The sequence below is a fragment of the Bombina bombina genome, unplaced genomic scaffold (genome assembly GCF_027579735.1).
Source record: "Bombina bombina isolate aBomBom1 unplaced genomic scaffold, aBomBom1.pri scaffold_78_1, whole genome shotgun sequence".
Classification (NCBI taxonomy): domain Eukaryota; kingdom Metazoa; phylum Chordata; class Amphibia; order Anura; family Bombinatoridae; genus Bombina; species Bombina bombina.
Window position 1 is genome coordinate 3,376,511 of NW_026511871.1, and position 14,285 is coordinate 3,390,795.

Below are 14,285 nucleotides of genomic sequence, written 5' to 3' on the forward strand. Positions count from 1 at the left end.
AGACAAAGGGTAAATACGGGAACAAAACGGTGACACTTGAGGTGAGTGCACATGTAACGACTATGTAGTGTTTCATATAAATCTGAGACAAAGGGTAAATACGGGAACAAAACGGTGACACTTGAGGTGAGTGCACATGTAACGACTATGTAGTGTTTCATATAAATCTGAGACAAGGGGTAAATACGGGAACAAAACGGTGACACTTGAGGTGAGTGCACATGTAACGACTATGTAGTGTTTCATATAAATCTGAGACAAAGGGTAAATACGGGAACAAAATGGTGACACTTGAGGTGAGTGCACATGTAACGACTATGTAGTGTTTCATATAAATCTGAGACAAAGGGTAAATACGGGAACAAAATGGTGATACTTGAGGTGAGTGCACATGTAACGACTATGTAGTGTTTCATATAAATCTGAGACAAAGGGTAAATACGGGAACAAAATGGTGACACTTGAGGTGAGTGCACATGTAACGACTACGTAGTGTTTCATATAAATCTGAGACAAAGGGTAAATACGGAACAAAATGGTGACACTTGAGGTGAGTGCACATGTAACGACTATGTAGTGTTTCATATAAATCTGAGACAAAGGGTAAATACGGGAACAAAATGGTGACACTTGAGGTGAGTGCACATGTAACGACTATGTAGTGTTTCATATAAATCTGAGACTAAGGGTAAATACGGGAACAAAACGGTGACACTTGAGGTGAGTGCACATGTAACGACTATGTAGTGTTTCATATAAATCTGAGACAAAGGGTAAATACGGGAACAAAATGGTGACACTTGAGGTGAGTGCACATGTAACGACTATGTAGTGTTTCATATAAATCTGAGACAAAGGGTAAATACGGGAACAAAACTGTGACACTTGAGGTGAGTGCACATGTAACGACTATGTAGTGTTTCATATAAATCTGAGACAAAGGCAAAATAAGGGAACAAAACGGTGACACTTGAGGTGAGTGCACATGTAACGACTATGTAGTGTTTCATATAAATCTAAGACAAAGGGTAAATACGGGAACAAAACGGTGACACTTGAGGTGAGTGCACATGTAACGACTATGTAGTGTTTCATATAAATCTGAGACAAAGGGTAAATACGGGAACAAAACGGTGACACTTGAGGGTGAGTGCACATGTAACGACTATGTAGTGTTTCATATAAATCTGAGACAAAGTGTAAATACGGGAACAAAATGGTGACACTTGAGGTGAGTGCACATGTAACGACTATGTAGTCTTTCATATAAATCTGAGACATAGGGTAAATACGGGGAACAAAACGGTGACACTTGAGGTGAGTGCACATGTAACTGACTATGTAGTGTTTCATATAAATCTGAAAAAAAAAGGGTAAATACGGGAACAAAACGGTGGCACTTGAGGTGAGTGCACATGTAACGACTATGTAGTGTTTCATATAAATCTGGACAAAGGGTAAATACGGGAACAAAATGGTGACACTTGAGGATGAGTGCACATGTAACGACTATGTAGTGTTTCATATAAATCTGAGACAAGGGGTAAATACGGGAACAAAATGGTGACACTTGAGGTGAGTGCACATGTAACGACTATGTAGTGTTTCATATATATCTGAGACAAAGGGTAAATACGGGAACAAAATGGTGACACTTGAGGTGAGTGCACATGTAACGACTATGTAGTGTTTCATATAAATCTGGTGACAAAGGGTAAATACGGGGAACTAAATGGTGACACTTAAGTTGAGTGCAGGCATGTAACGACTATGTAGTGTTTCATATAAATCTGAGACAAAGGGTAAATACGGGAACAAAACGGTTGACACTGAGGGTGAGGTGCACATGTAAAGCGACTATGTAGTGTTTTCAAATAAAACTGAGACAAAGGGTAAGATACGGGAACAAAATGGTGACACTTGAGGTGAGTGCACCATGTAACGACTATGTAGTGTTTCATATAAATCTGAGACAAAGGGTAAATACGGGAACAAAATGGTGACACTTGAGGTGAGTGCACATGTAACGACTATGTAGTGTTCATATAAATCTGAGACAAAGGGTAAATAACGGGAACAAAACGGTGACACTTGAGGTGAGTGCACATTGTAACGACTATGTAGTGTTTCATATAAAAGCTGAGACAAAGGGTAAATACGGGGAACAAAAATGGTGACTCTTGAGGTGAGTGCACATGTAACGACTATGTAGTGTTTCATATAAATCTGAGACAAAGGGTAAATACGGGAACAAAATGTTGACACTTGAGGTGAGTGCACATGTAACGACTATGTAGTGTTTCATATAAATCTGAGACAAAGGGTAAATACGGGAACACAAAATGGCTGACAATTGAGGTTGAGTGCACATGTAACGACTATGTAGTGTTTCATATAAATCTGAGACAAAATGGTAAATACGGGAACAAAATGGTGACACTTGAGGTGAGTGCACCATGTAACGACTATGTAGTGTTTCATATAAATCTGAAACATAGGGTAAATACGGGAACAAAACGGTGACACTTGAGGTGAGTGCACATGTAACGGACTATGTAGTGTTTCATATAAATCTGAAAAAAAAGGGGTAAATACGGGAACAAAACGGTGACACTTGAGGTGAGTGCACATGTAACGACTATGTAGTGTTTCATATAAATCTGAGACAAAGGGTAAATACGGGAACAAAATGGTGACACTTGAGGTGAGTGCACATGTAACGTCTATGTAGTGTTCATATAAATCTGAGACAAGGGGTAATACGGGAACAAAATGGTGACACTTGAGGTGAGTGCACATGTAACGACTATGTAGTGTTTCATATAAATCTGAGACAAAGGTAATACGGGAAACAAATGGTGACACTTGAGGTGAGTGCACATGTAACGACTATGTAGTGTTTCATATAAATCTGAGACAAAGGGTAAATACGGAAACAAAATGGTGACACTTGAGGTGAGTGCACATGTAACGACTATGTAGTGTTTCATATAAATCTGAGACAAAGGGTAAATACGGGAACAAAATGGTGACACTTGAGGTGAGTGCACATGTAACGACTATGTAGTGTTTCATATAAATCTGAGACAAAGGGTAAATACGGGAACAAAACAGTGACACTTGAGGTGAGTGCACATGTAACGACTATGTAGTGTTTCATATAAATCTGAGACAAAGGGTAAATACGGGAACAAAATGGTGACACTTGAGGTGAGTGCACATGTAACGACTATGTAGTGTTTCATATAAATCTGAGACAAAGGGTAAATACGGGAACAAAATGGTGACACTTGAGGTGAGTGCACATGTAACGACTATGTAGTGTTTCATATAAATCTGAGACAAAGGGTAAATACGGGAACAAAACGGTGACACTTGAGGTGAGTGCACATGTAACGACTATGTAGTGTTTCATATAAATCTGAGACAAAGGGTAAATACAGGAACAAAATGGTGACACTTGAGGTGAGTGCACATGTAACGACTATGTAGTTTTTTTATATAAATCTGAGACAAAGGGTAAATACAGGAACAAAATGGTGACACTTGAGGTGAGTGCACATGTAACGACTATGTAGTGTTTCATATAAATCTGAGACAAGGGGTAAATACGGGAACAAAATGGTGACACTTGAGTTGAGTGCACATGTAACGACTATGTAGTGTTTCATATAAATCTGAGACAAAGGGTAAATACAGGAACAAAATGGTGACACTTGAGGTGAGTGCACATGTAACGACTATGTAGTGTTTCATATAAATCTGAGACAAAGGGTAAATACGGGAACAAAATGGTGACACTTGAGGTGAGTGCACATGTAATGACTATGTAGTGTTTCATATAAATCTGAGACAAAGGGTAAATACGGGAACAAAACGGTGACACTTGAGGTGAGTGCACATGTAACGACTATGTAGTGTTTCATATAAATCTGAGACAAAGGGTAAATACGGGAACAAAATGGTGACACTTGAGGTGAGTGCACATGTAACGACTATGTAGTGTTTTCATATAAATCTGAGACAAAGGGTAAATACGGGAACAAAATGGTGACACTTGAGGTGAGTGCACATGTAACGACTATGTAGTGTTTCATATAAATCTGAGACAAAGGGTAAATATGGGAACAAAATGGTGACACTTGAGGTGAGTGCACATGTAACGACTATGTAGTGTTTCATATAAATCTGAGACAAAGGGAAAATACGGGAACAAAATGGTGACACTTGAGGTGAGTGCACATGTAACGACTATGTAGTGTTTCATATAAATCTGAGACAAAGGGTAAATACGGGAACAAAACGGTGACACTTGAGGTGAGTGCACATGTAACGACTATGTAGTGTTTCATATAAATCTGAGACTAAGGGTAAATACGGGAACAAAACGGTGACACTTGAGGTGAGTGCACATGTAACGACTATGTAGTGTTTCATATAAATCTGAGACAAAGGGTAAATACGGGAACAAAACGGTGACACTTGAGGTGAGTGCACATGTAACGACTATGTAGTGTTTCATATAAATCTGAGACAAAGGGTAAATACGGGAACAAAATGGTGACACTTGAGGTGAGTGCACATGTAACGACTATGTAGTGTTTCATATAAATCTGAGACAAAGGGTAAATACGGGAACAAAAACGGTGACACTTGAGGTGAGTGCACATGTAACGACTATGTAGTGTTTCATATAAATCTGAGACAAAGGGTAAATACGGGAACAAAATGGTGACACTTGAGGTGAGTGCACATGTAACGACTATGTAGTGTTTCATATAAATCTGAGACATAGGGTAAATACGGGAACAAAACGGTGACACTTGAGGTGAGTGAAGGACAATCATTAATGGGACTGGTACTCACAGTTTGTGTGTGACAGATTATAATACTGTGCACGGGATTTATATAGCAATCCATTAGATTTACAAAGTTCTCTCCAGCAATAAAACCAATCAGATATATGACTTCTGAGGTAACATTCTGTACTAGTTAGAGCACATCAGGGGTCACTTATTGGCCTTTCTATGGCAGCTAGTTAGAGCACATCAGGGGTCACTTATTGGCCTTTCTATGGCAGCTAGTTAGAGCACATCAGGGGCCACTTATTAGCCTTTCTATGGCAGCTAGTTAGAGCACATCAGGGGTCACTTATTGGTCTTTCTATGGCAGCTAGTTAGAGCACATCAGGGGCCACTTATTTGCCTTTCTATGGCAGCTAGTTAGAGCACATCAGGGGCCACTTATTGGCCTTTCTATGGCAGCTAGTTAGAGCACATCAGGAGCCACTTATTGGCCTTTCTATGGCAGCTAGTTAGAGCACATCAGGGGCCACTTATTGGCCTTTCTATGGCAGCTAGTTAGAGCACATCAGGGGCCACTTATTGGCCTTTCTATGGCAGCTAGTTAGAGCACATCAGGGGCCACTTATTAGCCTTTCTATGGCAGCTAGTTAGAGCACATCAGGGGCCACTTATTGGCCTTTCTATGGCAGCTAGTTAGAGCACATCAGGGGCCACTTATTGGTCTTTCTATGGCAGCTAGTTAGAGCACATCAGGGGTCACTTATTAGCCTTTCTATGGCAGCTAGTTAGAGCACATCAGGGGCCACTTATTGGCCTTTCTATGGCAGCTAGTTAGAGCATATCAGGGGCCACTTATTGGCCTTTCTATGGCAGCTAGTTAGAGCACATCAGGGGTCACTTATTGGCCTTTCTATGGCAGCTAGTTAGAGCACATCAGGGGCCACTTATTGGCCTTTCTATGGCAGCTAGTTAGAGCACATCAGGGGCCACTTGTTGGTCTTTCTATGGCATCTAGTTAGAGCACATCAGGGGCCACTTATTAGCCTTTCTATGGCAGCTAGTTAGAGCACATCAGGGGCCACTTATTGGCCTTTCTATGGCAGCTAGTTAGAGCACATCAGGGGCCACTTATTAGCCTTTCTATGGCAGCTAGTTAGAGCACATCAGGGGCCACTTATTGGCCTTTCTATGGCAGCTAGTTAGAGCACATCAGGGGTCACTTATTGGCCTTTATATGGCAGCTATGGTTTTGTGTGTCATGGGGGGGATTGTGTCATCTCCAGTGTGCAGAGGTGTGGGGCATTGTGTGACTGTGTACTAGGCAGGGTCTATATAACATCGCAGCATCTCAATGTCATATCTGTGTGCTTCTCACTTACCTACTATAGTAGAGAACCTTCTTGTGGGCTCCTTCCCTGTCACCAGCTTGTAGAGCTCTGGGTAGTAAAACTCAAGGCTTTCCAAAAAAACCACATAGCCTCTTTGACCTTTTGTATGAAGAATATCCAAGAGGCGACCTGCGAAAATGGAGAGGTATTTACATACTGCCAGTCAATAGGCCAAAACCACCTTTAATCATCTGGAAAAAAAAGATGTGTGGGTCTCAAGGTTTTACACATTAATTATAGCACTTATTATTGACCACAGACCTCACAAAAGTTCAATACTTAAGCAATGAGTAGCCTAACAGTGCCAGCCTGAAACGTATCACATTAACATGTTTCACTCCATCCTATAATATAAAAGGCCAAGTGTGTTTGTCCGAAGTTGTCATGCGCAGTAGAGACAGCACAAGGACAAACACACCTGGCCTTAGAGTCCCTAGCTGATCTGCGGCAGAAGTGGGCGTGGCCGGACGTGAAGGGGGCGTGACCGGGCACGGTCGCGCGATACATATGGGGGAGAGAGAAGGAAAGAGAGAAAGAAATAGAGAAAGAGAGAGAGAAAGAGAGAGAGAGAGAGAGAAAGAGAGAGAGAGAGAGAGAAAGAGAGAGAGAGAGAGAGAGAGAGAGAGAAAAAGAGATGGGGGAGAGAGAACTCAAAAGAGGGGGGAGAGAGAGCACAAAAGAGAGGGGGGGAGAGAGCGCAAAAGAGAGAGGGGAGAGAGAGAGCGCAAAAGAGATTGGGGAGAGAGAGCGCAAAGGAGATGGGGGAGAGAGAGCGCAAAAGAGGGGGAGAGAGAGCGCAAAAGAGAGAGGGGAGAGAGAGAGCGCAAAAGAGATGGGGGAGAGAGAGCACAAAAGAGAGGGGGGGAGAGAGCGCAAAAGAGAGAGGGGAGAGAGAGAGCGCAAAAGAGATGGGGGAGAGAGAGCGCAAAAGAGATGGGAGAGAGAGAGCGCAAAAGAGAGGGGGTAGAGAGAGAGTGCAAAAGAGAAGGGGGAGAGAGAGAGCTCAAAAGAGAGGGGGAGAGAGAGAGAGAGCAAAAGAGAGGGGGGAGAGAGCGCAAGGGGTGGGATCGCTGTACTGCAAAAAATGGCCAGTGTGAACGGGCTTTAGGACTAGTTATACATAATCAGGTAGATTACGAGTTTTGCGTTCGTGTGGCCAAATGGCCATTTCAGCGTTAAAACAGCAACGCAGCCATTACTAGTCTTGTCGGTATAGCCAGGGATGGAACTACAGGGGGTGCAGAAGTCGCAACTGCGACTGTGCTCCAGAGGGTGGGGGCCCAGCTTAAAAAAAAATCTTTTTTTTTATAAAAAACGTTGACCTGCCACTTCCTGCACTGATATCATGTGAGTGTGACATGATGCTTCACTAGTGTGTCTGACTACAGGAGTTAGTGTTTCTGTTTAACCCATTGGTGTTTATGTGTGTGTGTATTTATGCATGTATGTGTGTGTGTGTTTGTGGAACCAGCAAATTACAGACCTTGTTACTACAGCATGGGGGGGCAGGGGGTAAACAGCGTCACTATACAGTACCACTATATACAGTACGGGGGGCTGGACCATGTCACAGACTACTGTGGTCACTTTATAAAGTACTGGGGCAGGTAGGGTCAGGCCAGCCATCTCACTGGCAGATTACAGACTGTGTCACTGACTCACTATATACAGTACTGGTGGGTTAAACAGTGTCACTATATACAGTAATAGGGGGTCAGACCATCTCACAGACTGTGGGCAAAGGGTACTTTCCTTTTGCAGACATGTAATCTGATTCAAGTTTTTTTTTCTTCTGTGTTAAATGTAAAAAAATAAAATAAAAAAAGATATGTTTCAAATTCACCTCTTTTTTTTTGGGGGGGGGGGGGCTGTGGTTTCTAGTTACGCCCCTTCTTAGATTCTTGCACCTGGGCCCTGTGGTTTCTAGTTACGCCCCTTCTTAGATTCTTGCACCTGGGCCCTGTGGTTTCTAGTTATGCCCCTTCTTAGATTCTTGCACCTGGGCCCTGTGGTTTCTAGTTACGCCCCTTCTTAGATTCTTGCACCTGGGCCCTGTGGTTTCTAGTTACGCCCCTTCTTAGATTCTTGCACCTGGGCCCTGTGGTTTCTAGTTACGCCTCTGGGTATAGCTCTACCGCAAGCCTTTTAGCCTGTAACACAACGTCAGTCCCGCACTCGAAAAAATGACTTTTTTTCTTGGGATTCCCATAGCGCTGCAATTACGAGTTTTGCGGTGAGGCTAAAAAGCTTTTGTTACACCCTATAACGACACAATCCATTACGCCATCTGAGACCAGTAGTTATGAGTTTTACGCAACAAAACTGTTACACAAAACTCATAACTAAAGTGTTACAAAGTACACTAACACCCATAAACTACCTATTAACCCCTAAACCGAGGGCCTCCTGCATCACAAACACTATATTAAACCCTAATCTGCCGCTCCCAAAATCGCCGCCACTAATAAAATGTATTAGCCCCTATTCCCCGCACCCCAACATCGCCCACACTATAATAAAGATATTAACCCCTATTCCGCCACTCCCCGACATCGCAGCCACTAAATAAAGTTTTAACCCCTAAACCTCTGGCCTCCCACATCACTGCCACTAAATAAACCTATTAAATCTACAATTACAAAAAATAAAAAAAATCTAAAGTACAACCCCCCCCCCCAATTAAGAAAAATAACAAACGAAATTATCCAAAATAAAAACAATTACACCTAATCTAATAGCCCTATAAAAATAAAAAAATAAAACTAGCCTACACAAGACTACCAAAAGCCCTTAAAAAGGCCTTTTGTAGGGCATTGCCCTAAGTTAAACAGCTCTTTTACCTGTAAAAAATACAAAGGCCAACTAACAGTAAAACCCCCCAAAATAAAAAACCTAACTCTAAAAAAAAACCTACCCATTGCCCTGAAAAGGGCATTTGTATGGGCATTCCCTTAAAAGGGAATTCAGCTCTTTTTCTCCCCTTAAGAAATGCCCAAAGCCTAATCTAAAAAAAAACCACCCCAAAAAACCTTAAAAAAAAAAATAACACTAACCCCTCTTTAAGTACTCACAAATGCTGAAGTCCCGCTTGAACGATCTTTATACCGGCGGCTCCATCTTCATCCAGTTTAGGTTAAACCATGCAGGGCTTTGTATGTTTAGGTTATACTATGCAGGGCTTTGTAGGTTTAGGTTATACCATGCAGGATTTGTATGTTTAGGTTATAACGTGCAGGGCTTTGTATGTTTAGCTTATACCATGTAGGGTTTGTATGTTTAGCTTATACCATGTAGGGCTTTGTATGTTTAGGTTATACCATGTAGGGTTTTGTAGGTTTAGGTTATACCATGCAGGGTTTTGTATGTTTAGCTTATACCATGCAGGGCTTTGTATGTTTAGGTTATACCATGTAGGGTTTTGTATGTTTAGCTTATACCATGCAGGGCTTTGTATGTTTAGGTTATACCATGCAGGGTTTTGTATGTTTAGCTTATACCATGTAGGGCTTTGTATGTTTAGGTTATACCATGTAGGGTTTTGTATGTTTAGCTTATACCATGCAGGGCTTTGTATGTTTAGCTTATACCATGCAGGGCTTTGTGTGTTTAGGTTATACCGTGCATGGCTTTGTATGTTTAGCTTATACCGTGCAATGCTTTGTATGTTTAGCTTATACCGTGCAGGGCTTTGTATGTTTAGCTTATACCGTGCAATGCTTTGTATGTTTAGCTTATACCGTGCAGGGCTTTGTATGTTTAGGTTATACCATGCAGGGCTTTGTATGTTTAGCTTATACCATGCAGGGCTTTGTATGTTTAGCTTATACCGTGCAATGCTTTGTATGTTTAGCTTATACCGTGCAGGGCTTTGTATGTTTAGGTTATACCATGCAGGGCTTTGTATGTTTAGCTTATACCATGCAGGGCTTTGTATGTTTAGCTTATACCGTGCAATGCTTTGTATGTTTAGCTTATACCGTGCAGGGCTTTGTATGTTTAGGTTATACCATGCATGGCTTTGTATCTTTAGGTTATACCGTGCATGGCTTTGTATGTTTAGCTTATACCATGCAGGGCTTTGTATGTTTAGCTTATACCGTGCAATGCTTTGTATGTTTAGCTTATACCGTGCAGGGCTTTGTATGTTTAGGTTATACCATGCATGGCTTTGTATGTTTAGGTTATACCGTGCAGGGCTTTGTATGTTTAGCTTATACCATGCAGGGCTTTGTATGTTTAGCTTATACCATGTAGGGCTTTGTATGTTTAGCTTATACCGTGCAGGGCTTTGTATGTTTAGCTTATACTGTGCAATGCTTTGTATGTTTAGCTTATACCGTGCAGGGCTTTGTATGTTTAGGTTATACCGTGCAGGGCTTTGTATGTTTAGCTTATACCATGCAGGGCTTTGTATGTTTAGCTTATACCATGCAGGGCTTTGTATGTTTAGGTTATACCGTGCAGAGCTTTGTATGTTTAGCTTATACCGTGCAGGGCTTTGTATGTTTAGCTTATACCATGTAAGGTTTGTATGTTTAGGTTATACCATGTAGGGTTTGTATGTTTAGGTTATACCATGCAGAGCTTTGTATGTTTATCTTATACCGTGCAGGGCTTTGTATGTTTAGCTTATACCATGTAGGGCTTTGTATGTTTAGCTTATACCATGTAAGGTTTGTATGTTTAGGTTATACCATGTAGGGTTTGTATGTTTAGGTTATACCATGCAGAGCTTTGTATGTTTATCTTATACCGTGCAGGGCTTTGTATATTTAGCTTATACCGTGCAGGGCTTTGTATGTTTAGCTTATACCATGTAGGGCTTTGTATGTTTAGGTTATACCATGCAGGGCTTTGTATGTTTAGGTTATACCATGCAGGGCTTTGTATTTTTAGCTTATACCATGCAGGGCTTTGTATGTTTAGGTTATACCATGCAGGGCTTTGTATGTTTAGGTTATACCATGTAGGGCTTTGTATGTTTAGGTTATATCATGCAGGGCTTTGTATGTTTAGGTTATAGCATGCAGGGCTTTGTAGGTTTAGGTTATACCATGCAGGGCTTTGTACGTTTAGGTTATACCATGTAGGGCTTGGTAGGTTTAGGTAATACCATGCAGGGCTTTGTATGTTTAGCTTATAACGTGCAGGGCTTTGTATGTTTAGGTTATACCATGCAGGGCTTTGTATGTTTAGGTTATACCATGTAGGGCTTTGTATGTTTAGGTTATACCATGTAGGGCTTTGTACGTTTAGGTTATACCATGTAGGGCTTTGTATGTTTAGCTTATACCGTGCAGGGCTTTGTATGTTTAGCTTATACCATGCAGGGCTTTGTAGGTTTAGGTTATATCATGCAGGGCTTTGTATGTTTAGGTTATACCATGCAGGGCTTTGTAGGTTTAGGTTATACCATGCAGGGCTTTGTACGTTTAGGTTATACAATGCAGGGCTTTCCATGTTTATATATTTAACTTGTATTATTTAGGGAAGATGGAGGGTGCAGTAGAATACTACAAGTCAGTGACATGATAGGCTGCAGAGTAGATGGAGTTTCAGTAGCTAAGGTGACAAATGATTGTAAAGAGGAATTTGAGGTGCAAAAAAATTTAAGTTCTAAATCCCTATATAGTATCAGTTATTGCACTGTATGACAGTACTAAGGTAGTGTTATTGGTAATAATATAATGTAAGTATACTACAGACAAGTAATATAATGATATAGTGATAACTGTATGACAGTACTAAGGTAGTGTTATTGGTAATAATATAATGTAAGTATACTACAGTCAAGTAATATAATGATATAGTATTAATTGTATGACAGTACTAAGGTAGTGTTATTAGTAATAATATAATGTAAGTATACTACAGACAAGTAATATAATGATATACTTATAACTGTATGACAGTACTAAGGTAGTGTTATTGGTAATAATATAATGTAAGTATACTACAGACAAGTAATATAATTATATACTTATAACTGTATGACAGTACTAAGGTAGTGTTATTGGTAATAATATAATGTAAGTATACTACAGACAAGTAATATAATGATATACTTATAACTGTATGACAGTACTAAGGTAGTGTTATTGGTAATAATATAATGTAAGTATACTACAGTCAAGTAATATAATGATATAGTATTAATTGTATAACAGTACTAAGGTAGTGTTATTAGTAATAATATAATGTAAGTATACTACAGACAAGTAATATAATGATATACTTATAACTGTATGACAGTACTAAGGTAGTGTTATTGGTAATAATATAATGTAAGTATACTACAGACAAGTAATATAATTATATACTTATAACTGTATGACAGTACTAAGGTAGTGTTATTGGTAATAATATAATGTAAGTATACTACAGACAAGTAATATAATTATATACTTATAACTGTATGATAGTACTAAGGTAGTGTTATTGGTAATAATATAATGTAAGTATACTACAGACAAGTAATATAATGATATACTTATAACTGTATGACAGTACTAAGGTAGTGTTATTGGTAATAATATAATGTAAGTATACTACAGACAAGTAATATAATTATATAGTGATAACTGTATGACAGTACTAAGGTAGTGTTATTGGTAATAATATAATGTAAGTATACTACAGACAAGTAATATAATTATATACTTATAACTGTATGACAGTACTAAGGTAGTGTTATTGGTAATAATATAATGTAAGTATACTACAGACAAGTAATATAATGATATACTTATAACTGCATGACAGTACTAAGGTAGTGTTATTGGTAATAATATAATGTAAGTATACTACAGACAAGTAATATAATGATATACTTATAACTGTATGACATTACTAAGGTAGTGTTATTGGTAATAATATAATGTAAGTATACTACAGACAAGTAATATAATTATATACTTATAACTGTATGACAGTACTAAGGTAGTGTTATTGGTAATAATATAATGTAAGTATACTACAGACAAGTAATATAATGATATACTTATAACTGCATGACAGTACTAAGGTAGTGTTATTGGTAATAATATAATGTAAGTATACTACAGACAAGTAATATAATTATATACTTATAACTGTATGACATTACTAAGGTAGTGTTATTGGTAATAATATAATGTAAGTATACTACAGACAAGTAATATAATAATATACTTATAACTGTATGACAGTACTAAGGTAATGTTATTGGTAATAATATAATGTAAGAATACTACAGACAAGTAATATAATGATATAGTGATAACTGTATGACAGTACTAAGGTAGTGTTATTGGTAATAATATAATGTAAGTATACTACAAACAAGTAATATAATTATATAGTGATAACTGTATGACAGTTCTAAGGTAGTGTTATTGGTAATAATATAATGTAAGTATACTACAGACAAATAATATAATTATATACTTATAACTGTATGACAGTACTAAGGTAGTGTTATTGGTAATAATATAATGTAAGTATACTACAGACAAGTAATATAATTATATAGTGATAATTGTATGACAGTACTAAGGTAGTGTTATTAGTAATAATATAATGTAAGTATACTACAGACAAGTAATATAATTATATACTTATAACTGTATTACAGTACTAAGGTAGTGTTATAACTTATTGGTAATAATATAATGTAAGTATACTACAGACAAGTAATATAATTATATACTTATAACTGTATGACAGTACTAAGGTAGTGTTATTGGTAATAATATAATGTAAGTATACTACAGACAAGTAATATAATTATGTACTTATAACTGTATGACAGTACTAAGGTAGTGTTATTGGTAATAATATAATGTAAGTATGCTACAGACAAGTAATATAATGATATAGTGATAACTGTATGACAGTACTAAGGTAGTGTTATTGGTAATAATATAATGTAAGTATACTACAGACAAGTAATATAATGATATAGTGATAACTGTATGACAGTACTAAGGTAGTGTTATTGGTAATAATATAATGTAAGTATACTACAGACAAGTAATATGATATACTTATAACTGTATGACAGTACTAAGGTAGTGTTATTGGTAATAATATAATGTAAGCATACTACAGACAA

At 38.4% G+C, this 14,285-nt stretch overlaps 1 protein-coding gene across 1 annotated transcript in view; it reads right to left on the bottom strand.

Moving 5' to 3' along the window:
- Window positions 1-14,285, bottom strand: part of CARD11 (caspase recruitment domain family member 11) — a 1,057,928-nt gene that overhangs the window by 901,059 nt on the left and 142,584 nt on the right. The window contains exon 4 of the mRNA XM_053696753.1: window positions 6,185-6,322. Coding sequence (XP_053552728.1) covers window positions 6,185-6,322 — 138 coding nt within the window. The remainder of the gene's footprint in view (window positions 1-6,184; window positions 6,323-14,285) is intronic.